Source organism: Saimiri boliviensis, chromosome 1 (genome assembly GCF_048565385.1).
Source record: "Saimiri boliviensis isolate mSaiBol1 chromosome 1, mSaiBol1.pri, whole genome shotgun sequence".
NCBI classification, from domain to species: Eukaryota; Metazoa; Chordata; class Mammalia; order Primates; family Cebidae; genus Saimiri; species Saimiri boliviensis.
In genome coordinates, this window is record NC_133449.1 from 159174959 (window position 1) to 159198546 (window position 23588).

The 23588-nt window shown below is 48.5% G+C and overlaps 1 protein-coding gene across 2 annotated transcripts in view; it reads left to right on the forward strand.

Annotated features, from left to right (window-relative positions):
- ANXA6 (annexin A6) overlaps positions 1-20191 on the forward strand; it is a 59864-nt gene extending 39673 nt beyond the window's left edge. The window contains exons 19-26 of one of the 2 annotated variants that reach the window (XM_003934038.4): positions 1254-1333; positions 1884-1937; positions 8843-8860; positions 9651-9744; positions 10924-11019; positions 15642-15700; positions 17249-17371; positions 19389-20191. In XM_003934038.4, the coding sequence (XP_003934087.2) occupies positions 1254-1333; positions 1884-1937; positions 8843-8860; positions 9651-9744; positions 10924-11019; positions 15642-15700; positions 17249-17371; positions 19389-19448 (584 nt within the window). In that variant the 3' untranslated portion in view covers positions 19449-20191. The remainder of the gene's footprint in view (positions 1-1253; positions 1334-1883; positions 1938-8842; positions 8861-9650; positions 9745-10923; positions 11020-15641; positions 15701-17248; positions 17372-19388) is intronic. The other variant, XM_010344573.3, reaches the window with a different exon arrangement.
- The last annotated feature ends 3397 nt before the right edge of the window (positions 20192-23588 follow it).

Below are 23588 nucleotides of genomic sequence, written 5' to 3' on the forward strand. Positions count from 1 at the left end.
AGGCTGAGGCAGGTGGATTGCTTGAGCCTAGGAGTTTGAGACCAGCCTGGGCAACATGGCAAAACCCGTCTCTACAAAAAATACAAAAATTGGCTGGCACAGTGGCTCACCCCTGTAATACCAGCACTTTGGGAGGCTGAGGTGGGGGAGTCACTTGAGGTCAGGAGTTTGAGACCAACTTGGCTAACATGGTGAGACCCCATCTCTATTAAAAATACAAAAATTAGCCAGCTGTGGTGGGATACGCCTGTACCCGCAGCTACTGAGGAGGGTGAGGCAGGAGGATGGCTTGAATCTGGGAAGCAGAGGTTACAGTGAGCCAGGAGCAGCCTATTGCACTCTAACCTGGGTGACAGAATGAGACTGTCTCAAAGAAACAAGTAGCCAAGTGTGGTGGCATGTGCCTATAGTCCCAGCTACTCAGGAGGCTGAGGTGGGAGGATCGCCTGAGCCTAAGGAGGTCAAGGCTGCAGTGAGCCTTGATCATGCCAACTGCACTCCAGCCTGGGTGACAGAGTGAGACCCTGTCTCAAAAAAAAAAAGCTTAAACTTTTTCTCTTACAAGCAGCTTTAAAATGGTAGAATTTTGAGTACAGGAGTAAGATAGTCGGAGCTCTGCTTTTGGGTCTAGCAACTGCCATGCAGGAGAAACTGACAACAGGGAGGTGACGTAAGAGGCTCTTTTTTTTTTGAGACGGAGTTTCACTCTTGTTACCCGGGCTGGAGTGCAATGGCGCGATCTCGGCTCACCGCAACCTCCGCCTCCTGGGTTCAGGCAATTCTCCTGCCTCAGCCTCCTGAGTAGCTGGGATTACAGGCACGCGCCACCATGCCCAGCTGATTTTTTGTATTTTTAGTAGAGACGGGGTTTCACCATGTTGACCAGGTTGGTCTCGATCTCTCGACCTTGTGATCCACCCACCTCAGCCTCCCAAAGTGCTGGGATTACAGGCTTGAGCCACCGCACCTGGCCTATGAGGCTCTTAAATATTAAAGGCGAGGTGCGCAATGGGACCTCAACTGGGACAGAGCCGAGGGGATGGAGAGGAGGTGATGGGTCGATGGGAATGCCCGTTGTCTTACCAATCAGCAGGAGGATGGCGGGATGCCCCCAAGAGCCAGTTACAAACCCCTTCCTTCCCTCCTCCCCCGCCAGTACTGCCCTGGCTCAAGCCTGAGTTTTCCAGACCTTTCTCCCTTCAACCAAATTCTTCTTGGCCAGCAGCTACCCACACCCCCTTTCTCTGTCTCAGACTATCACAAGTCCCTGGAGGATGCTATTAGCTCAGACACATCAGGCCACTTCAGGAGGATCCTCATTTCTCTGGCCACGGTGAGTGAATTCATGGGCCCAGGCCTGCTTGCCCATCGGAGTGGAGGGTACAGGGGAGTTAGAGGTGTACTCCTCATGGAGAGGGGGTGTCTCCCCGCTTGCCTTCTTAGAGTCCCACCGCCTACCCCTGCTGTTGACTTGTCAAAGCTGGCTTGGTGCTACCTTCTTCAGACAGTCCTCGCTGGTGGCCTTTGGCCTGGCTTTTTGGGCCCTCAGCTCTCAGGACGAAGCCATGTGGGTGACCCTCTCCTGTGTTGTTACCTGGGAGCTTCTGTCACCATCTCTTAAATTCCTGTAACCCAAATGGCAGGCCCTCATGCACGGTTACCAAAAGCTTACTGTGTGCCAGGCATTGGGGTCAAGTGCCTTGCACACATTCTCAGTGAATGACCACGACAGCTTACCCTATAGAGGCAGGATTTTTGTCCTGGTATAACCGATGAGGAAGAGCATTCAGAGAGGTGAAATGACTGGGCAGAGTGTGTGGTGGTGCAGAGACAAAGATGGGTCAATGTTTGGGGACCAACCTTTCTCGCTGCTCCTGCTGCAGGGGAATCGTGAGGAGGGAGGACAAAACCTGGACCAGGCACGAGAAGATGCCCAGGTAAGAACCCCCAGGCTACCCCGGTGACCTCTGCTGGGCATTCCAGCTTGTGTGTGTCTATGCCAGGCCCTGTCTGCGAGTGGAGAAGGCTCCTAGCAGGGGTGTGGTTGGTTTGATTGACTGCAGAAATTAGGTTTAGGAGTGTGGTGCTGGTATTACTGGCATTTCCTAGGTGGATAGCAGGACCCTCAGAGCTGGCAGGGACCTGCAGATCGCCCAGGTCAAACCCCTCATGTTATAGTGGGAAAATGGAGGCCCAGAAAGGGCCAATGGCTTCTGAAAGTCACACAGCAAATCAGTGGCCCCAGTCGAATTGACCCTAGAGAGGTGGCCCGGCAACTTGCTGAGAAGGAGGCCTGCGTGCTAAAGGTCTCAGTTTATTATCAGTAAAACTGAACAGAGATTCGAGGGAGTGTCCTTGGACTAGAAAGTAAGTTCCTCAAGGGCTGGAATCTTCATTTTGTTTGCTGGTATATCCAAAGTAACACACGATCAATACTCCATAAATATCTGTTGAATGAATAGCAGGGAATAGGGTTCTCTAGGAGTCTCTCGGCTGCTCTGCTTCTGCCCCACTCCTGAGCCCAGTGAGCTTGAGGTCAGGAAATGGCTTCTTTCAGAGGATTGAATTTGGACAACACCAAATTCATTTTCCCTGCGGGTTCCTGTGTCTGGGCAGTCCCTACTGAGGCCAGTGCAGTGTCCCCCACTAATCTGCACCTCGATCCCAGCACCAGTAGCCTGACCCAGGCCCGGTTCTCCATCTCTTCTGCCTGCCTCGTCCTCCCACCCCCAAAAGCTGTGTCCAGGGACTTGGGGCACAGCCACTAAAGACTGTGATTCCGGCCCCCTTGTTTTATAGTTGGTGAGTTGAAAAGTGCACGGATGGATTGAGAGTCAGGAAACCAACTTCTCTGTTCACAGGTCCCATCACAGAAGTGTAGTATGTTACAACAGCATCCGAGCTAGAAAAATCCTTAGCTGGAACCTGACAGCTACAGAACTATAATTATAATTATTAGAATGTATACTATGTATTGAGCACAATACCAAGATTGTTCTATACTTTTTAATGTTCCTCCTTTTTACTAGAGGAAAATGAAGCTCCTTAACCTATTCAAAGATACAGTTTCTAAGTGGTGGTGGCTTGATTGGAACTCAAGCTTGCCTGACTCCAGAGTCTATATTCATTCCATTTACAGTAATATCCTCCAATATTGCCCTGGCTCGAGCCTGACTTTCCCAGACCTCTCTCCCCAGAACCAGATCCCTCTTGGCCAGCACTACCCACACCCCCGTTCTCTGTCTCAGTCTATCACAAGTCCCTGGAGGACGCTCTGAGGTCAGACACATCCGGCCACTTCAGTTAAGGTCCCCTGCGGCTTCCACATCAGGTAGCTTTTGCCCTCCAGTTGTCCAACCCTTGCTTTGGAATATGGCTGTCAAAAGCTGCAGGGTTACAATGAAATGGATGGTGTTTCAGCTACACTGTGGGCACATGGATGGGTGTTAGGCTGAGAACGCAGCCAGACACTAGGGTGGCTTGCTGAGGCCACATTTCATTCACTCACTCAACAGATGTTTATTAAGTATTACTGTGAACAGCCTCATGTGCTGCTGAGAATTAAAAAAAAAAAAATCTCAAGTCTCACCCCAAATCCATTCTCTACCCCGAAATTGATCTTCCAGGGAATCCTTCTGCCTGGTGCCTGGTTTGCCAATGAGGCTGTGCTTCCAATTGCCACTAACAGGGGGCAGTGGTGGGCCTTGCTGACAGCTGCTTTGCAAAAGGAGAGAAGTGGAGAGAGAGAACCCAGGTGGAAATAGCCAAGGGACCCTGAGCCAGATCCCCGCCCAACTCGGCTGCTTCTCCAGGTTTAGGATGCTAGACCTAAGCTTATTTTCTTATAACCAGAAGTACATTCTAATATAGAAACTAGAAAATAAAGAGAAGCCGAAAGAGTCCATAACATAATAGTAATAACCGTGGTCAGTATTGTGGCATACATTATTCTAGTTGTTTCTGTATGTATATATAAAAATGTATTCTTTATTCCTGACAGTTAAAAATTAATACTATGCGAATATTGTTGCATTTAAAAGTCAGCGATATCATTTAGTGGCTATATACTATTCCATATCTGAATCTATCATGTTCTTTCACAAGCCTTCTTCCTAGTAGCGAACTCTTTTATCACATTCATGATTTCCTTCCTTAGAATGAATTTCCAGAGGTGAAATGGAAATGTGGGAGCAAAATGTATATAAAAATTAAGGGCATTTGATAGGGCAGAGTCAAGTTCCCCTTTAGATAATGACACACGAGTACTTGGCAGTTCGTATTTGCCTGTTTCACACTGCCTCCCTGGCACTCTCTCACTCTGGGTGTCCAGAACACCCCCAAGCTCTTAGAAGTCTGGGTCTGTTATTAACCAGCTGAACATATGTCTAATTTCCCCCTGTGGTCCCACAGTAATTGTTAACAGCGTCCCCTTTCACTCTGTCTTCCAAGTTGAGCAGTACATTATAAGCAACTAATTATTATAGACCCACCATGAAATGAAGAAGTGTGGTCATTTTTAGATAACCTATACTCAGACTTTTAAAACTATCATAGCCTTCTGGAAGTAGAATTCATCTACCATACTATTGACCAGCTTTATTGAAATAGAATTCTTCTGCCATACCATTCACCCATTTAAAGTATACAGTTCAGTGGTTTTCACAGGCTTGACGCAACCATCACCACAAACAATTTTAGAACATTTCGTCACCCTCAAAAGAAACTGCGTACACATTAGCTGTCACTCCTCATTTCCTCCTGACCCCCCAGCCCTATAATCTCCTGTCTGCCTCTCCAGATGTTCCCCTTCCAAATGCCTCGTGTAAACAGCATGATATAATAGAGAGGCCTTTTGGACTGGCTTCTTCACTTAAGGAAACACTAACTTAAAACACTACGTGAAACATTTAACAGTGTTTTCAAGGGTCATCCGTGCTGTAGCATGTCGGTACTCCCTTTTCATTGCCAAATAATATTCTATTTTCATTCATCAGCTGATGGACATTTGGGTTATTTCCACCTTTGGGCTGTTTTGACTAACGCTGCTTTAAGCATTTGTGTACAGGTTTTTGTGTGCACATGTTTTCATTACTTTTAGATAGAATTGCTGGGTCATATGATAACTCCATGTTTAACCATTTGAGGAACTGCTCAGATTAATTTTTGCATGAAATAGCTAGGCTAATGAGAACAAGCTTTTGTGGTGACATTTAGTGCTCCACCACTTTAAAAATATATATATATATTACAGATATTCTTATCTTAAAGATGCTTTGAAAAACCTAGTATGTCTAGAGTTCTTTGACCTGCATAAGTGAGAACAATTGGCACTTTGGATTTTTTTGTCATTGTTAAATTTTTTAAACATGTCCCTCTCTCCACGTGCCTGTAAAACCAGCTACTCAGGAGGCTGAGGCAGGAGAATTGCCTGAACCCAGGAGGCGGAGGTTGCGCTGAGCCGAGATCGCGCCATTGCACTCCAGCCTGGGTAACAAGAGCGAAACTCTATCTCAAAAAAAAAAAAAAAAAAGTCCCTCACTCTCTTTTTTAAAAATGATAGTTTTACTTAGCATGTTTTTACAAATTTTTGATGAAATACATAGAAAATTTACCCTGTTAATCATTTTATTTATTTACTTACTTACCATTATTTTTGAGATGGAGTTTCCCTCTTGTTGCCCGGGCTGGTGTGCAATTTTGCAATTTGGCTCACTGCAACCTCTGCCTCCCGGGTTCAAGCAATTCTCCTGTCTCCTCCTGAGTAGCTGGGATTACAGGTGCCCACTACCACACCCAGCTAATTTTTTGTATTTTTAGTAGATACAGAGTTTCATCATGTTGGCCAGGCTTGTCTCGAACTCCTGCCCTCTGGTGATCCACCCGCCTCAGCCTTCCAAAGTGCTGGGATTACAGGTGTGAGCCACTGCACCTGGCCAATCATTTTAAAGTATACAGTTCAGTGGCATGAAGTACATTCACATTATTGGGCAGCCATCACCACCGGCCATCTCCAAAACTGTTTTCATTTTGCAAAACTGAAACTCTGGACCCATTCAATTGTCATTCCCCATTCTCCCTTTCCCCAGCCCCTAACAACCACCATTCTTTCTAACTCTCTGAATTTCACTACTCTAAGGACTTCATGTAAGTGGAATTACACAGTATTTATGCTTTTATAGCTGGCTGCTTTTACCTAGTATGATGTCCTCAGGGTTCAACTAGGTTTCTGTTTTGTTTGAGACAGGGTCTCACTCTGTCACCCAGGCTGAAGTGCAGTGGCGCCATCTTGGCTTACTGCAACCTCCGCCTTCTGGGCTCAAGCTATCCTCCCATCTCAGTCCCCCAAACAGCCAGGATTACAGGCGTGTGCCCACCATGCTCAACTAATTTTCTGATAGAGCCAGGGTTTCTCCATGTTGTCCAAGCTGGTCTCAAACTCATTGGCTCAAGCGATCCTCCCACCTTTGCTTCCCAAAGTCCTTCGATTACAGAGGTGAGCTACTGCGCCTGGCATAGCTTGTTTTTAATAGAGAAAAATATTTTAAAAACCAGAAGCAGCCCATAATCCTAGTAGCCCTGATAACTCTTATTCAACATTTAAATTTAAAATGAAATAATATATTTGCATATTTAAGAAATAAAATTTCGGAAAAAAAAAAAAAAAAAAGGAAACGCTTTCCCACGTAGTCTCTGCTCAAAGCGTCTTGACAGTTTCTTGAGTACTTCCCAGGAAGTATGAGAAAGTCAGTGTTTGGGTTTTGTTTTTGTTTTTTTTAATCTAGGTAAAAGAAACGCTTTACACATGTAAGAAACATTTACACATAAAATATGGTATACTTTACTTCTTCACTTAATTTAAATGGAAACTCTCCTTATCAGTACCATAGATCAATCTCAACCTTTGTAAGAATGGCCTGGATTGTCTCCATTGATTGGATAAGCCAAAGCCTGTTTAACCAGTCTATCTCAGGACAGTTTACCGGCACCCGGGCTCAAGCCTGTAATTCCAGCACTTTGGAGACTGAGGTGGCCAATCACCTAAGGTCAAGAGTTCAACACCAGCCTGGGCAACATGGTGAAACCCCATCTCTACTAAAAGTATTTAAAAAAATTAACCAGGCATGGTGGCATGTGTCTGTAATCTCGGCTACTCAGGAGGCTGAGGCAGGAAAATCACTTGAACCCAGGAGGCAGAGGTTGCAGTGAGCCGAAATCATGCCACTGCACTCCAGCCTGGGCAGCAGAGTTAGACTCTGTCTCAAAAAAAAAAAAAAAAGAAAGAAAGAAAGAAAGAAAAACGCTGTAGTGGGCCAGATGTGGCGGCTCACACCTGTAATCTCCACTTTGGGAGGTCAAGGCAGGAGGATCACCTGAGGCTAGACTGGACAACAAAGTGAGACCCCTTCTCTACAAAAATTTAAAAAATTAGTGCCAGGCGCAGTGGCTCACACCTGTAATCCCAGCACTTTGGGAGGCCGAGGTGGGTGGATCACAAGGTCAGGAGTTCAAGATAGCCTGGTCATCATAGTGAAACCCCATCTCTACCAAAAATACAAAAATTAGCCGGGTATGGTGGCACACACCTGTAATCCCAGCTACTCAGGAGGCTGAAGTAGGAGAATCACTTGAACCCAGTAGGAGTAGGTTGCAGTGAGCAGAGACCTCCATTACCCCCTAGTCTGGGTGACAGAGTGAGACACTGTCTCAAAAAAAAAAAAAAAAGAAAAAGAAAAAAAAAAAATAGCTGGGTGTGGTGGCACACACCTATAGTCCCAGCTACTCAGGAGGCTGAGGCAGGAGGATCCCTTGAGCCCAGGAGGTCAAGTTTGCAGTGAACGGTGATTGTGCCACTGTACTCCAGCCTGGGTGATAGAGCAAGACACTGTCTCCAAAAAGAAAAAAGAATCCTGCAGTGAACAGTCTTGTATTATATCATGGAAGTCTATCTGTAAGTCCAATCCCTAGCAATATAATTGCTGGATCAAATGGCATGTGCATTTTAGCTTTTAATGGACATTGCCAATTACGTAATGAAAAGAAGAGGAAGGTTTCCCGAGCATAGGCTATTGTGAAGTTTCTAAAGAGTTCAGTCTATCCGATAGAATAAAGTCAGCAGAGTTTCTGGGGGAAAGGCAAAATTGATACTCAGCCTAGGTACACAAGCCTGGGTATTTTGCTCCCAGGCTTTCCAAGTCACAGCTATTTGCCTAACAAAATAGTGTCCTAACCACAGAATTTTGCGCTCTGCATAGTGCAGCGATTAAGAGTAATCCTTGTAAAATGACTTTCCCATCACTGTTTGCTGTGTGCCCCCAGGCAGGTTAGCTCCCCTCAAGGCATCTTTCCGTCTCTAAGTTGAAGGCTAAAATGACTTGTCTCTTTACATATAGCCTTGCAATTCTGAATATGCTAAAGGATGCAGAGGAGTTTGCACTGCACATTTGCATCTCAATGGTTCTGTAAGGAAGTGGCAGGGATTTTTTCTTTCCGCTTTCAGAACCAGAAACTGCGCCCCCAGAATCTGCTTTAGGTTATGGGGTGCGAAGGGCAGAACTCGTTGTTTCTGTGTCTTTCTCTTCTCCCTCAGGTAAATACGTTTTTAGTTATTGCCAGGCCTAGCCCCATTCTGAGCTCCAACCCAAAAAGTCATAGGAAGGTATTTTTCTCTTGTCCCTGTCCCCCCTTCCCGTCGCATCCCGAGTTCTCTCGGGGTCTCTTGGGACCTCTGCCACTCCCAGCCAGGCCCCTTACCCTGCACCCCAGGGCCCCAGCACCAGCCTCCCCAGCCTCATCTGATTCTTGCCTCCCTTCTCTCCCTCCTCTCTCCCCTCCCTGCTCTCAGGTGGCTGCTGAGATCTTGGTGAGTGTCTGTTCTTCGTTTGGGTTTTAACGGCCTCTGAGTAAAGTCTGCCTTTACTGGGCCGAGCGGGGCAGAATCGAGTAGTGATTTGGGAACTTGCTGTGTGGCTTCTCTCTCTCCCCTTCAGGGCCCCTTCAGGACCGTCCTGGGTAAAAGATAGGCCAGGCAAGTGTTTCCCAAACTTCAGCTAATCATCTCTGGCATGATTTGTGCGATGTACCCACCAGCTGTTAATACTGATCTTTAAATTGACTCACTTCTAAACCTAAAATGAGTTAAGGGGAATTTAATATCAGTATAAACAGAACTGGCAGCTGGCTAGAAAACAAGTGGAAAACACTAATATGCAGTGTGTTCGGGTATATTTGCCCTTGACCCCGCTTGGGGAAACGCTGGCCAGGCCATCTTCCCTGCACCTGACCGCATACGCACTTCCCAGAGGGGCTTGCAGAGAGTTCGAGGGATGGAAGGGGAACTCCCAGTCACTACTGCTCAGTGCCTGTGTGGCTCCTCCTAGGAGCCCCGGTCCTATGTCCCCGAGGCTAGGATGGAAGTACCCAGTGCTAAGCCCATCTGTGTCAGTTCACAGAGTCCCTGGGAACTGGAGAGGGGAGTGCAGGAACCATCGTGCTTGCAGATGGAAGAGGGGACCAGTCTTGGCCTCCTTGGATGGCTGGGTGAGCCCAGCTTCTGACTGCCCTCAGCCCAGGCAAAGACATGAACGTGAATAATAACTAAGGCTTTCTCATGTCCCCCCTCCCAAATCCTTGCCCCAACCGGGGCCCTGCAGGAAATAGCAGACACACCCAGCGGAGACAAAACTTCCTTGGAGACACGTTTCATGACCATCCTGTGCACCCGGAGCTATCCCCACCTCCGGAGAGGTGAGGCCTGACCGCCTTCCTTCCCAGCTCAGCAGGAAGATCCCAGAATCTGATGAGAGCCTCTCAGCTCTGTGGCAAGAGGAGCCAGTTGCCCACCCACCTCCTCCTTAACCCAGCAGTAGCATATCATGGGTGACGGGGACTCTGGAGCCCTGGGTTCTAGTCCTGGCTCTACCTCTTACACCTCACCTTCCTCTTACGAAAGCAGGTGTGATGCCTGGGATTAGGGACAGCAACTCGATTTTACCTCAAACGTCAACTCTAATGGATTGATAGTAGCTGCCTATAATGCTGTATTGAGACGGATTCTGGGGCCCCGTGTCATGATTCACTGGTGAAGCCTGCCAGGAGCAAGGCAGCGAGAGGTGGCAGCTGCCCAAGACCCACAATGACATCTTTGAAGTACAGGCTGCCTTGTGCCCAGGGCATACCCCTATGCAGTGACCCTGGTGCTCGGTGATCACAAAGTGCCCTGTGCACTGAGACATTTACATTTTCACATGCATCTGTCTGGCACTTCTCAGTATTTAAGCTGCTTTAGCATAGTGGCTAAAAGAACGGACTTGGGCACTGGACTGCCTTGATTTCAGTCCTCCACTCAACAGCCAGGTGACCTTAGGGAAGTTACCGAATCTCTGTGCCTGAGTTTCCTTATGTAGGAATCGGGGTTTTTTTTCTACCTCACGTGATTGTTGTGAAGATACAAAAAACACAACACACATAAAGCATTGGCACAATGCCTGACTCAGTGTATGCTTCCTAAGTGCTACCATTGTGTCTTAATCCCAAGCTGACACCAGAGGAAGAGGGGCCCAGAAAGGGGAGGGATCACTCATGGTCCCTCAGTGAGCTGGGGCAGAACCATGACGAGGACTCCTGCTCCTTTTACTACCCCAGCCTGGGTTCCCAGAACTTGGCCAAGGCTCCGAGGCCACTGGCCAGGCACGGGGACTGACTTGGGACAGATTTAGCTCTGAGCCCACGGCATCCTTGATGTCACAGCTTCTCTATCGGGATAATCTTGCCCAATGCATTTAGGCCTGGGCTGTGGCCGTATCTGCTGCCCCTCCACTTTCTCAGGCACAGCCTGTGGGAGGCGCTGGGTGGGGCCGAGAGGCGGTGATCTTCCCCTCCTGCACTGAAGCTCACCCCTACCTCTGGGGCTTCTCTTGTGGCCAGTCTTCCAGGAATTCATCAAGATGACCAACTATGACGTGGAGCACACCATCAAGAAGGAGATGTCTGGGGACGTCAGGGACGCATTCGTGGCCATTGGTAACTGGCAGGGACCAAGGGAAGGGCTGGGAGCACTGGGAACTTGACCAGATTCTCTGGAAGAATACAACCCTGACAGCCTCCTAAGCTAATACTGGAAAGTAAACACTGCCGCAGTTCGCCTCCAGGGGTGCTGCCAAATGTGTGATTGTGGGGGAGCGTCATGAGGTCTGTTTCAGGCTGCAGGACAGGGTGAGAAAATAGCTGTTGCTGGGGAAGGACCAGAAAAAGCTAGGGCAGCACACTGTGCTGCACAACCGGGTGTGTACACCCACGCACCACACACACACCATACACACACCCCTAACATACACGAGATGCATACTATACATACACACATTCTCACATGCAACACCCACTTATACAGAAAACACGTTACATATGCACATGACAGGTGCACACTACGCACACGACACACTTCACACACATAACACATTATGCATAGGCATACATGACACCCCCAAGACACTACACCTACACACACACACCACTCACACGCTATGCACACATGACACCCATGCACACCACATATACACAACATACATGCACACACATACAAGACATATGTGCTTGATGCACATGACCCACACACCCTCACCTCCTCTCAGTACCTGACTTTTTGGTTATTCTTATATAATTTGAGTTCTTGACTTTGAAAAAGTTTTTCCCTTTTGGATATCAATTTCACTGTGTATAAATGTGGATGAGTAGATATGGGTTAGGGCTGAAGTTGTTCTTATCACTAGTATTCATTATTAGTGGTATCTTGTTTCCTTTACTGTAAAATGTGTTGCGTCAATACACTTACAAAAAATTTTACTGGGCCGGGCACGGTGGCTCACACCTGTAATCCCAGCACTTTGGGAGCCTGAGGCAGGCAGATTATCTGAGGTCAGGAGTTCAAGACCAGCCTGACCAACTTGGAAAAACCCCATCTCTACTAAAAATACAAATATTAGCTGAGCGTGGTGGTGCATGCCTGTGATCCTAGCTACTTGGGAGGCTGAGGCAGGAGAATGTCTTGAACCTGGGAGGTGAAGGTTGTGATGAGCCAAGATCACACCACTGCACTCCAGCCTGGGCAACAAGAGTGAGACTCTGTCTCAAAAAGCAAAACAAAAATCTTATTAAGAGGTGTCAGTGGAAGATTTTCATGTAATTGCCATCAATTATAAAGCACATCTTGATTTCGGAGACACTAAAATGTGGGGGAAAGTTGTTTTAGACTGGGTGAAGCAGAGGTGGTGGTGGCAGTGGTGTTACTTAGCGTGTGATGGGCCTTTACCACCCGGGAGCCATGTCTAGAAAGCAGGATAGCCTAATGGGTAAAAGCATGGAATCCAGGTTGAATCCCTGCTCTGCCTTTACTCACTGGATGTTCTTGGGCAGGTCATAAAACCTCTGTGTCTCAATTTCCTCCTTTGTAAAATGGAGACAACAATAGTGCCCAGCCCAAAGGGTGGATTTTGTAGGACTGAAATGCGTTCATTATACTTGGAATGTTGCCATCCCAAGTGCTTTATGTGTAATTAACTCAGGTAACACGCACTGGGCAAGGGTTGGCATTTATTGTTTCCCACCGAGCCTTGTGCAGAGTTAGTCGCATTCTCACCAGGTGCTCTTACCAGCTTAACTTTACAAAGAGGACACAGAGTTCAGAGAGGTTTGTAGAAGTAGAACCGGGATGCAAACCAGAGGCTGCCTGCGCCCAAAGCTCGTGTTCTTAACACCAGAATGATTAGCCTTTGGAGACACTTTCAGATTCCTACCCTCCTCGTCTATTTCCCTCTTCCCTTTCTCCTCCCACTTTGAGTAGGCATACACGTGCAAACACACACCACAACACACCATTTCACATGGCAGGCATCGGGGTCCCCTGTGGCAGATGGACAAGCTCAGTTTTTAGGAAGGCTTGTTGGATTGGTTACAGAGGAGAGAAGTTTCTGCCTATAAGGTCCAGCCCTATAAAGTCAAGTGAGTTCCTCCCTGCTGGTGTGGAGACGAGAAATTAGAAATAAGGACACACGACACAGAGATAGAGAAAACAAAGTTTGCGCCCAGGGGTCCACTGCTACCCAAAGCGTGGAGACCAGCAGTGGCCCCAGTGCCTGGACACTTGACTTTTATTGAATACAAAGCAGGGGGAAGGGCAGGTAGGATGAGGTCATGGTGGTCAGTGACAGGGTCAGGTAAATCACATGTCTTGGAGATAGGGGGCCCAAGACTTTGAAGAAGCTGAGACATCAGCACTTTTTTCATGCTTGTCAAGAAATAGCAAGGTCACTAAGATTTATGTTACTGTTACTAATTCTTATCTTCTAAGAAAAAGAGGAACCAGGTGCAGAAGCGGAACATGAAAGTAGCCGTGGAACGTGACCGCCGAAGCACAGCACCACAGAGAGACAATTAAGCCCCCGGATGTCGGTGGGTGTCCCTGATGGCTGTCAGGCCTGCCACAAAAGCTTGGAGAACTGGAGTTTTCTCCTAACTCCCCTGAGGAAGGAGACGGTTTGGCCATCTTGGACATCTCCTTCCCTAGCTGGCTAAACAGCGGGCACTTTCACGGCACTGACACTGTCACACAACTGAGGCATCCTCCAGCAGCCCTTATGCGAGCATGACAGAGGACTTAGAGCATCTTGCCTTAGGGTCACCTCTTTTCCAATGCCACTTCAGTCCCATACTTCTTGACCTGAGACTTACTAGTAAGATGAAAGATTATATGATTATGTAGATGTATATATTTGTGATTACACATGAATAGCTATGTGATTCTATATAGGAATAACTATGTAACTATATCTCTAATTCATTTCTAATTCTATGTTTATATGAGAACATGCTAAGGCTTCAGTCCTTTGCCTTGGCTCTTGCAGAGTTTCCCCCCAACATCTGCCCAGTGTGCTGCTTAGCCAGATTGATGAAGCCCTGGGTCTGAAGTCAGGGGAGGCATCCTGGAGGTGGTGTCATGACTGGGGATGTGGACATCAAGTACAGACTTGCAGGATGGGATTTGATTTAGAGAGATAATGTAGTGAAGGGCAGATAGGAAATGCATCTATCCGGGAAGGACAGGGGGACACAGGAATTTGCGGTTTGTTTTGGGAACGGGGGAGCAAGGGCCACGCAGTAGCAAAGGAGGCCAGGGGCTTTGGCATTCCAGCCAAGCCGCTGGGGATTTGTTTGGGAGGTAGTAGGGAAATAGGTAAGGAGCTGGAGGTGGGAGATGTGTGATGTGATCTTTCCCACAGGGTTCCTGAGCGTGTTGCAGAGGAGTCTCTTGCTTGACTCTGCCGCTGGGGTATGCCAGTCCAGCCTCTTGCCATCTGTTCTCATTATATCCGGAGTCATTCCAGCATTCCAGCTCCAGTACTGGTGTCTGCTTCCTCCACAGGCTGGAGTGCAGTGGTGCAATCTTGGCTCACTGCAAACTCTGCCTCCTGGGTTCAAGCCATTCTCCTGCCTCAGCCTCCCGAGTAACTGGGACTACAGGCATTAGTGGCGCCACCACGCCCAGCTAATTTTTGTGTTTTTAGTAGAGACAGGGTTTCACCATGTCGGCCAGGATGGTCTCAATCTCTTGACCTCAATCTCTTGATCCGCCTGCCTTGGCCTCCCAAAGTGCTGGGATTATAGGCGCGAGCCACCGCTCATGTGGTGAGACACCCTCACATGGGCTCTGGAGCCTTGCAGTCAAGCAGCTGCGAAGGGCTGGAGAACCCTAAGCCTTGAGATAGGGCAGGGTTGGTGAAGCCAGGCAGGCATTATGTGGGGTCAGGATAGGGAACAGGGGCTGCCAGTGCTGCAAGATTGTTCAGGCCCTGGGGCAACACTCAGCCCCAGGGATTTGTATGGTTCCTTACATTTTACCAATGGACGGTCATTCTTTGGAGCAGTATTTCTCTAAATAGTATCTCTCAAACACTAGGCTGCACCAGAGTCAGGTGGCGACCATCCTGATTTGTGTAGGACTTTCAGTGCTATTAGGTTGGTGCAAAAGTCATTGCAGTTTTGCCATTGAAAGTGATGGCAAAAATTGCAATGACTTCTGCACTCAAGTAATAAAACCTGGAATGTCCCAGGCAAACTAGGACAAATTGGTCAGTTCACCTCCAGAGTTTCAGATTCAGTATATCTGGGGTGAGGCATGAGAATCTGCCTGTCTTCCAAGTTTTCAAGCGATGCTAATGTTGTTGGTCCAGAAACCACACTTTGAGAACCACTGCTCAAAGTCTTTCTAGAATCTGAATCTTTAGGGTGGAGCCTAAACCCTGAGTTTTAAACAAGCTTCTTGGGGTGATTTCAGTACGCTTAAAAGTTTGAGGCCCTGTGCCTTGGGTTCATGAGGAGTTATTTACCTTTGAATCCCCTCCTAACCTCGGTTAGCTGTAAGCACCTTAGAAGAAAGAAAGTTGCAACCAAGTAACAGCCAGGCCTAAGGATGAGCCAGAGGAGGAAGCATGGGGAGGGGGAGTGAAGGTGCCTGAGCATGACCCTGCAATTGACGATGATCTGCAGATCCATGCAGGGATAGATGAGGTGGGGAGGTGGGGGGGCCAGTCCAGTGTCTCGGCTCACGGCCTCTCACCGCGTTCCCCACATCTCTCTGCTCTTCCTACCAGTTCAAAGTGTCAAGAACAAGCCTCTCTTCTTTGCCGACAAACTTTACAAATCCATGAAGGTAAGAAAGCATGCTCTCATTCTTTCCCTTCAAGCACTGACAGACACACACACACCAACAGATGTACACCATCCCCCAGATCGGGATTCCTGGCCGCTGTTTCCTCTCATTTGAGGTTTATCCACATCTGCCCTTGTCTGGCTCTAGGATGGTATTTCCCAGTTGGGAGTGATTTCCACACCCACCCCCATCACCCCCACCGGAGGATATCTGGCAATATCCGAACACATTTTTGGTCATCCCAACTTGGAGAGTGTTGCTGCTGGCATTTGGTGGGGAGAGAGAAGGGATGCTGCTAAACATCCTCAGTGCACAGGACAAGCTTGTGCAACATGGGATTATCCAGCCCGGAAAGCCAAGGCTGAGAAATGCACTCAGGGGCTACAGGGCTGGGTAGGATCCAGTCTCTGCCCTCTCAGAGCTCATAATCTATCAGGTGACACAGGATCTCCTGTGACAAATAGTCGTCAAAGGTCACAAGCATGCCCCTCCCTTCTGGGAGAGCCCAGACCACGCTGGCCACCCTCTCAGCCACTGGAGTCTTCACTGCTGACAGCCTGCGCAGGCAGGAGGGTAGGAAGGAACCTGAGACCCTCAGCCTACAGTGTCCAAATGTGACAACCATTCTTTAAGTCCTCACTGTGTGTCAAGCCTATGCCAAGGGCTTCATCTCTCTGACCGCATTTGACCCTCGTGGCAGTCCTGTGACATTGTGGTAGCATCCTCCTTTGAAAGAGGAGGAAACTGAGGCCTAGGCAGGGTAAAGCATAGCCCACATTTACATAGCTTCTAAGAGACAGAGCTGGGACTCGAACTTAGCTCTGATTCCTAGGCTGGTGCTCGTAGCTCCCTGGGGGCAGAGGTAGCTCTGGCTGCCCATATATTCCATGCCCTGTGCCTGCTCCTTGGGCACTGTATTAGTTTCCTAGGGTGCTGTAACAAATGCCACGAATTGGGTGACAGCAGAAGTTTATCCTCTCATGGTTCCGGAGGCCAAAAGCCCAAAATCAAGGTGTCACCTGGGTTGGTTCCTTCTGGAGGCTCTGGGGGAGAAACTTTCCCCTGCCTCTCCTAGCTTCTGGTGGTTGCCAGAAGTCGTTGGTGTTTCTGGCTGTGAAGGCATCTCTCCAGGCTCTGCCTCTGTCCTCACCTGGTTCCTTTGCTGTGTGTATGTCTGTGCCCCCTCCCTTCTTATAAAGATATTGGTTATTGATTCAGGTTTCAATCTAATTCAGTGTGACTTCATCTTAACTGATTACACGCGCAGAGACCTTATTTCCAAATTACATCACGTTCTCAGGTTCCAGGTGGACGTGAGTTTTGGAAGGGACACTATTCAACCCATATACACCTTTTTTGCCTGTCAGTCTGGCCAGTCCTGGGCACAGGGGAATTTTGGTCAGGACTATTTGCAGAAGACAGAGGCAGAACATCCGCCCTGTTTTTGGAGGGAACAAGGGAGAGAGGCAGGTGGACACCACTGTTTCTTGCCTGATCGGGCTCTGTCTCTCCTCCCGCCCATGTCTCCCTCCTGCCTGGCTCCACCAGGGTGCTGGCACTGATGAGAAGACGCTCACCAGGATCATGGTCTCCCGCAGTGAGATCGACCTGCTCAATATCCGGCGGGAATTCATTGAGAAGTACGACAAGTCTCTCCACCAAGCCATTGAGGTAAGGGGAGGGGCTACAGGTTAGTAGGAAGGGGGTGAATGTCAAATCCCTAATGTAAGATTAGAAGTCTTTATTCCCATGGACTTTTTCCCAGTGGGTTACTGCTTTGAACAGCCAGGATATTGAAATGAAAGGGGGCCTGTTGTCTTGTTTATACCAAAATCGATTCCAGAAGAATTAAAGATTTATGATTAAAGATTTCCTAATAAAAAGCCCATTTTTTACTTTTTTAAAGCAGTGTCATGGAAGCATAATTTCCATATCATGGCCAGGCACAGTGGGTCACACCTGTAATCACAGCATGTTGGGAGGCCAAAGCGAGTGGATCACCTGAGGTTAGGAGTTCGAGTCCAGCATGGCCAACATGGTGAAACCTTGTCTCTACTGAAAATACAAAAATCAGCCAGGTGTGGTGGCCTGTAATCCCAGCTACTCAGGAGGCTGAGGCAGGAGAATCACTTGAACCAGAGACACAGAGGTTGCAGTGAGCTGAGATCATGCCACTGTACTCCAGCCTGGGTGACAGAGCAAGATTCTGTCTCAAAAACAGACAGACAAATGAACAAAAAACATATCCTAAAATTCACCTGTTTAAAGGGTACAATTCAACAGTTTTTAATAAATTTACTGAGTGTGCCCCCATCACCATAATGCAGCCAGTTTATAAACACTTCTGTGATCCCACTAAGCTCTCTCATTATCTGTTTATCTAGTTCCATCTCCAGCTGTAAGCAACCAGCAAGCTACTTTGTGTCTCTGTAGATTTGCCTTGCCTGAATATTTCATATAAATGGAATCATCTAATATGTGACGTTTTGTGTCCGACTTTTTTTTTTTAAGGCAGAGTCTTGCTCTGTTGCCCAGGCTGGAGTGCAGTGGTGCCATCTCATCTCACTGCTACCTCCACCTCCTGGATTCAAGCAAGTTTCCTGGCTTCAAGCTGGACATAGTGACGTATGTCTGTAGTTCCAGCTCCTCGGGAGGAGGAGCTCATCGCTTCACCCAGCTTATTTTTGTATTTTTAGTAGAGACAGGGTTTCACCATGTTGGCCAGGCTGGTTGCTAGCTCCTGACTTCCAAGTGATCCACCTGCCTTAGCCTCCCAAAGTGCCGGGATTACAGAGGCGAGCAACTGCACCCAGCTGTGTCTGACTTTTTTGACATATGGAGCTTACATTTTTGGTCTCTGAGATCAGCCAGAATCTTAAAGTTTGATCGTTGGCTCTACTTGGCTAACAAGACTATGGGCATCTCACAGGTTGTCTCTTGCAGACTTAGTAGGAATGTAAGTAAATTGTTAGCACATTTTGATACTATATTACGTTTTAAAATCATAGATCAAAAAATGTAAGAACAAACAAAATCCCAGAAACCGTGTCTCATAACAAGGATAGGAGTCCCTCAGAAAGGAGAGCCGTACCTGTGAGTCAGGAAGTCTGGCCTCCCCAGTCTGACCGTGTGCCAGACCACTGTAATGTGTGGTGAGCATGACGGCCTTCACACCCATTCCCAGCAATGGCCTGGCCGTCAGTGCTCAATATTGTTTGTTCAAATAAGGAATCACCTGACACAACATGCCCAGGGCCATGGGGGAGGGTATCAGCAGAGTGCCAGGGGAACCAAGGGAGGCAGGAGTTTACTCTGCCTCGGAGGAGAGGGCCCCGCTGGCAGACAGGATTGGGGGTGCACAGGGGCATGCTGGACAGTGGAGTGGCAGGTGGAGAGAGGACTGAGGTGCTCCTGGGGGAACGGAGCAGGTGAAGCTGCAGAGCTCTGCACAGGTCAGATCCCAAAGGGCTTTGAAGCCAGGCCAAGAGCGTGCACATCTTCCTGGGGATAAACAGAAGGGGCGTGGTCACATTTATGTGTTGGGTAGATCCCTCTGACCTACATGTGGCAGCTGTGCTGGCCATGAAGAGAAGTCCAGGGAGATGTCCAGACAGATGGGCATTTGGGAGGAGGGGGTATCGAGACTGGAAGGACTGTTTTCACTCATTCTGCTCTCTGCCTGTGCCAGGGCGACACCTCCGGAGACTTCCTGAAGGCCTTGCTGGCTCTCTGTGGTGGCGAGGACTAAGGCCACAGCTTTGGGGGGCACCTCTGCCAAAAAATGGTCATCAGCACCAGCCGCCACGGCCAAGCCCGATTGTTCCAGCTCCAGAGACTAAGGAAGGGGTAGGGGTTGGGGGAGGGGTTGGGGTTGGGCTCTTACCTACAATGGAGCTTAGGAAAGGCTCCCACTCCCACGGGCCATCGAGGGCCCAGCACGGCTGGGCGGCTGAAAAACAGTACCCATAGATCCTGTCCACCTCCATTCCCCTCTGACTCTGCAGCCTTTCCCAGCTTCCTCCCCCGCTACAGCCTCCGCCCTGGTTTGGACTATGTCAGATCCAAAAATATCCTGAGCCTCTGTCTGTAAAATGAGTAGTGTCTGTACTTTGAATGATGGGGTTGGTGGCAGGTGCCAGTTGAATGTGTTGGGCAGGGGTGCGGGAGGAGCAGTAAACGTGCTGGGGCAAACTGACAAATCTCCCCATCCATTTTGCCACCCATCTCCACCCAGGCCACACTAGAGTACCGGACCAGGAATTGGGAGGCCTGGGTTCAAATCTGAGTCTGCCATGTGCTTGCTTTCTGACCTTGGGCCAGCCCCCTTTCCTCTCTGAGTCTCTGTCTTCTTATCTGCAATGAGAGAGTTAGATAAAAAAATTATTGGCTTCCCTTCTAACATTAACATCCTAAAGTATGCGTCTGATCCATTGCCTTGACACTTTTTATCTCTAAAGAAGAAATAAAGAGATGCACAAACACATAAACGCATTTCCAGTGAAGGCCTCTGTCTTCTACTTAGATGTGCAGGCTGGATTTTCCTCATTAGAGCCTGAAGTGGTCAGGTCTGTCCAGGAGCGAGTTATGTCTTTAAATCCTTGCAAAGTGTTTCCTGGGAAGCACACAGGAGAATCAAGTTTGCAACAAGCCTGAGAAGGCTGGTCCAGCCCTGCTCTGGGTCTCAGTTTTCCCCTCCTCCCCTCTCGCTGCCTGGACATTTCTGTATGCTTTTCATCCATTTCAACCAAGCCCAGACTTCCTCTTTTGAACTACGCAAGGGCGCCTGAGGCGATCTCCATCTGGAGAGGTGCATGGAAAGTTTCCTTCATGAAAGTCACTGATAAGCAACTGCAGTTCCTCTGCCTTCTCTCCCTGCAGCCCTACTTCTGGTCTGTGGCTTGGGTCTCAGATTGTCCAGTGACCATGGCATGGGGCTGGCTGCTGGCCAAAGGGCACTGCTCCCTACCCTGGCTGACCACACCAGTTTATTGCCGGTTAGTGCGTGTTCGTTTTCATAGCTGTGAAGACAGCAACAAGCAGCTGAGAGAGTCTGGTCTTGTCCTTCCCTTATGGCCTCAGACCAGCCATTGTCCTCACTGGGCCTCAGTTACTCCATCTTTATAATAGGGGTTGGACCCAACAATTTTGAAGAGCTCTCTTAATCTCTGACATAAGGAGTCTGAAACTAAGAAAAGTTACCTTATCGTGTCTACTTTTTTTCTTCTGGGCTGTGAACTCAAATGCCTTGAGAGCCAGCTGAGAACTTTTTGGGGTATTTGCCTAAGTAAATTGAACTGTTACTGAAAGATAAATTAACAAAATGCCTCCGAATTTTGGAGTAACACCTTTGTAACTAATTGACTCTGAGCACAAGCGCTTCAGTTTCCTTCTCTATAAAAGGGCTCCTCATTCCAATTCCACCTATCCTGTAGCCTTGTGAGAGTAAAAGGAGGTAACCCGTGGAAGTGCTCTGCAGGGTGCCTGCCTGGCTCAGAGTCAGCTGTCACCACCTGCACTGAACTAGGCTCAGTTGTAGGGGCTGAGAGGTGGAGCCTATGATGCTTTATGACTTTGATTTCAAGAAGTCAGTCAGCTGCAGATCACAAAGGCATTTGAACCCTCCAAAAAGGTGCCTTAAAATATATGCTAACTGAAATGGGCTTGGGGCGGAAAGGAAGGAACAGTGGAATCAGGGAATAGAAGTGAGGAGAGCCCATGGGGCTGAGGGAAACACAGAAGAGGAGGCCTAGAACCCAGAAATGAGGACAGCTACAACTGGGCACTTGCTGTGTACCAGATGCTGTCCTAACACCTCAACATGCATTTTCCACTTAATTTTAGTTAAGGTAGTTGCGTTCTGGGACTGGTCAGTAGCAGGAAGGAAACCCTAAGAGTTTGTGAAGTAAGGTAGACAAGATGAGAAATGAGAGTGTGTCTCCTGTTAAGGAGGACTTTGAATGTCAGGGTTTTCTCCGATAACCTAGGAGGAGCATTTGGAGTTCTTGGGTGGGGAAGGTGTGCGTCTGCCTGTGCACGGAGGACAAAGGTAGGAAGGCAGGGGGCCAGTTGGGAGACCTTTGCAACAGTCCTACTAAGACCCAGGTGCCTGCTGAACAAACCACATTATTTTCTTGGAGTTGTAGCAGAGAAGGAGAGTCGCCGCTGTTCTGAACCACAGCACCCCATTCATGCATGCATGCAGTTTGCCCTGAATGAGCGCCTCCTATGTTCCATGCCACATGCTAGGTGCAAAAGATATGAACCAACGGCTAGATGCCATAGCTCACGTCTGTGATCCCAGCGCTTTGGGAGGCCAAGGTGGGTGGATCACAAGATCAGGAGATGAAGACCATCCTGACCAGCATGGTGAAACCCCGTCTCTACTGAAATACAAAAAAAAAAAAAAAAAAAAAAAATTAGTTGGGCATAGTGGTGCATGCCTGTAGTCCCAGCTACTGGGGAGGCTGAGGCAGAGAAATTGCTTGAACCCAGGAGGCGGAGGTTGCAGTGAGCCAGGACCATGCCACTGCTCTCCAGCCTGGGCAACAAAGTGAGACTCTGTCTTTAAAAAAAAAAAAAAAAAAGGCCGGGTGTGGTGGCTCACACTTGTAATCCAAGCACTTTGGAGGCCAAGGTGGGCGGATCATCTGAGGTCGGGAGTTCAAGACCAGCCTGACCAACACGGTGAAACCCCATCTTAAAAAATAATAACAATAAGAATAAAGATACAAACCATCGAAGTTCTGCTGCCTAAGGAGCATCCACTCAGTGTCCCTCCTGCTCAGCTCTCTCTAAAGTGATATTGGAGATTGTTTCTTTGGCCAAAGTTCAATCGGGAGAAGTGGTGGGGGCTAATTTTAAACTAAAAGGAAAGAGAAAGCAGAAGCCCAAACCACTATTGTCTCAAAGTGGGAAAAAGGGAGGCTGGCTTCGATGTTCTAAGGGTGGAAGGGGCCCTCAGAAATTCTCACCTCCCTCTCTCACTTGCAGAGGAAACAACTGCCACGTCCACAGAGAGGAAGCAACTGGCCCAGGGTCCATAGCAAGATAGCGGCAGCCAGAACGCGACTGCAGTCCCGGCCAGGGCCAGTGCTTTTAGGAGAACCCTGTGTTTTCTCCTCCCGTTGTCGTCACCCACAGAGGTGGGCTTCAATAGTCTGTAGCTCCTCACTTCTCCCCCTCCTGCCTTGAGCCTTGCATTTTCCCTTTAGGGCAAACTGTTCACAAGCTGTGGACTGGGATGGGCCAGTCTTGGTCTTTGCGGCCACTAGGACACATCCGAAGGAAGTTGCCCATTGGGAGGGAGGTGCCCTTTTAACCTGAGCAGAAAGCAGCTATTTGGGAATTGCCACTTGACCTCCTGCCAGTGGCAGTGGTGTGGGAACTGCTGGCTGTTTAACATTTCCCTATGGCCAGGTGCAGTGGCTCATGCCGGTAATCCCAGCGCTTTGGGAGGCCAAGGTGGCCAAATAGCTTGAGCACAGTTTAAGACCAGCCTGGGCAATATGGCAAAACCCCGTCTCTACAAAAAAAATAGGAAAAAAATTTTGCTGGAGGTAGTGGTGCTTGCCTGCAGTCTCAAGAGGCTGAGGTGGGAGGATCGCTTGAGCCCAGGAGGCAGAGGTTGCAGTGAGCCATGACTGCTCTGCTGCACTCCAGCCTTGACTACCAAGGGACATCTTGTCTCAAAAAAAAAAAAATTCCCTAGATTCATGGTGCCCCAGCACAGCTGCAAGCAATACGTTGCCACCAGAATAATCCCACTTGAGAAGCTTTACCTCCATGGCCATTATTTCCTTTGCAGGGGTGATCACCCTTTACCAATGAAGAAATTTGGCTTCCAAGTGGTGAAACAAATTGCCTAAAGACATAGGCAGTACATCATGAA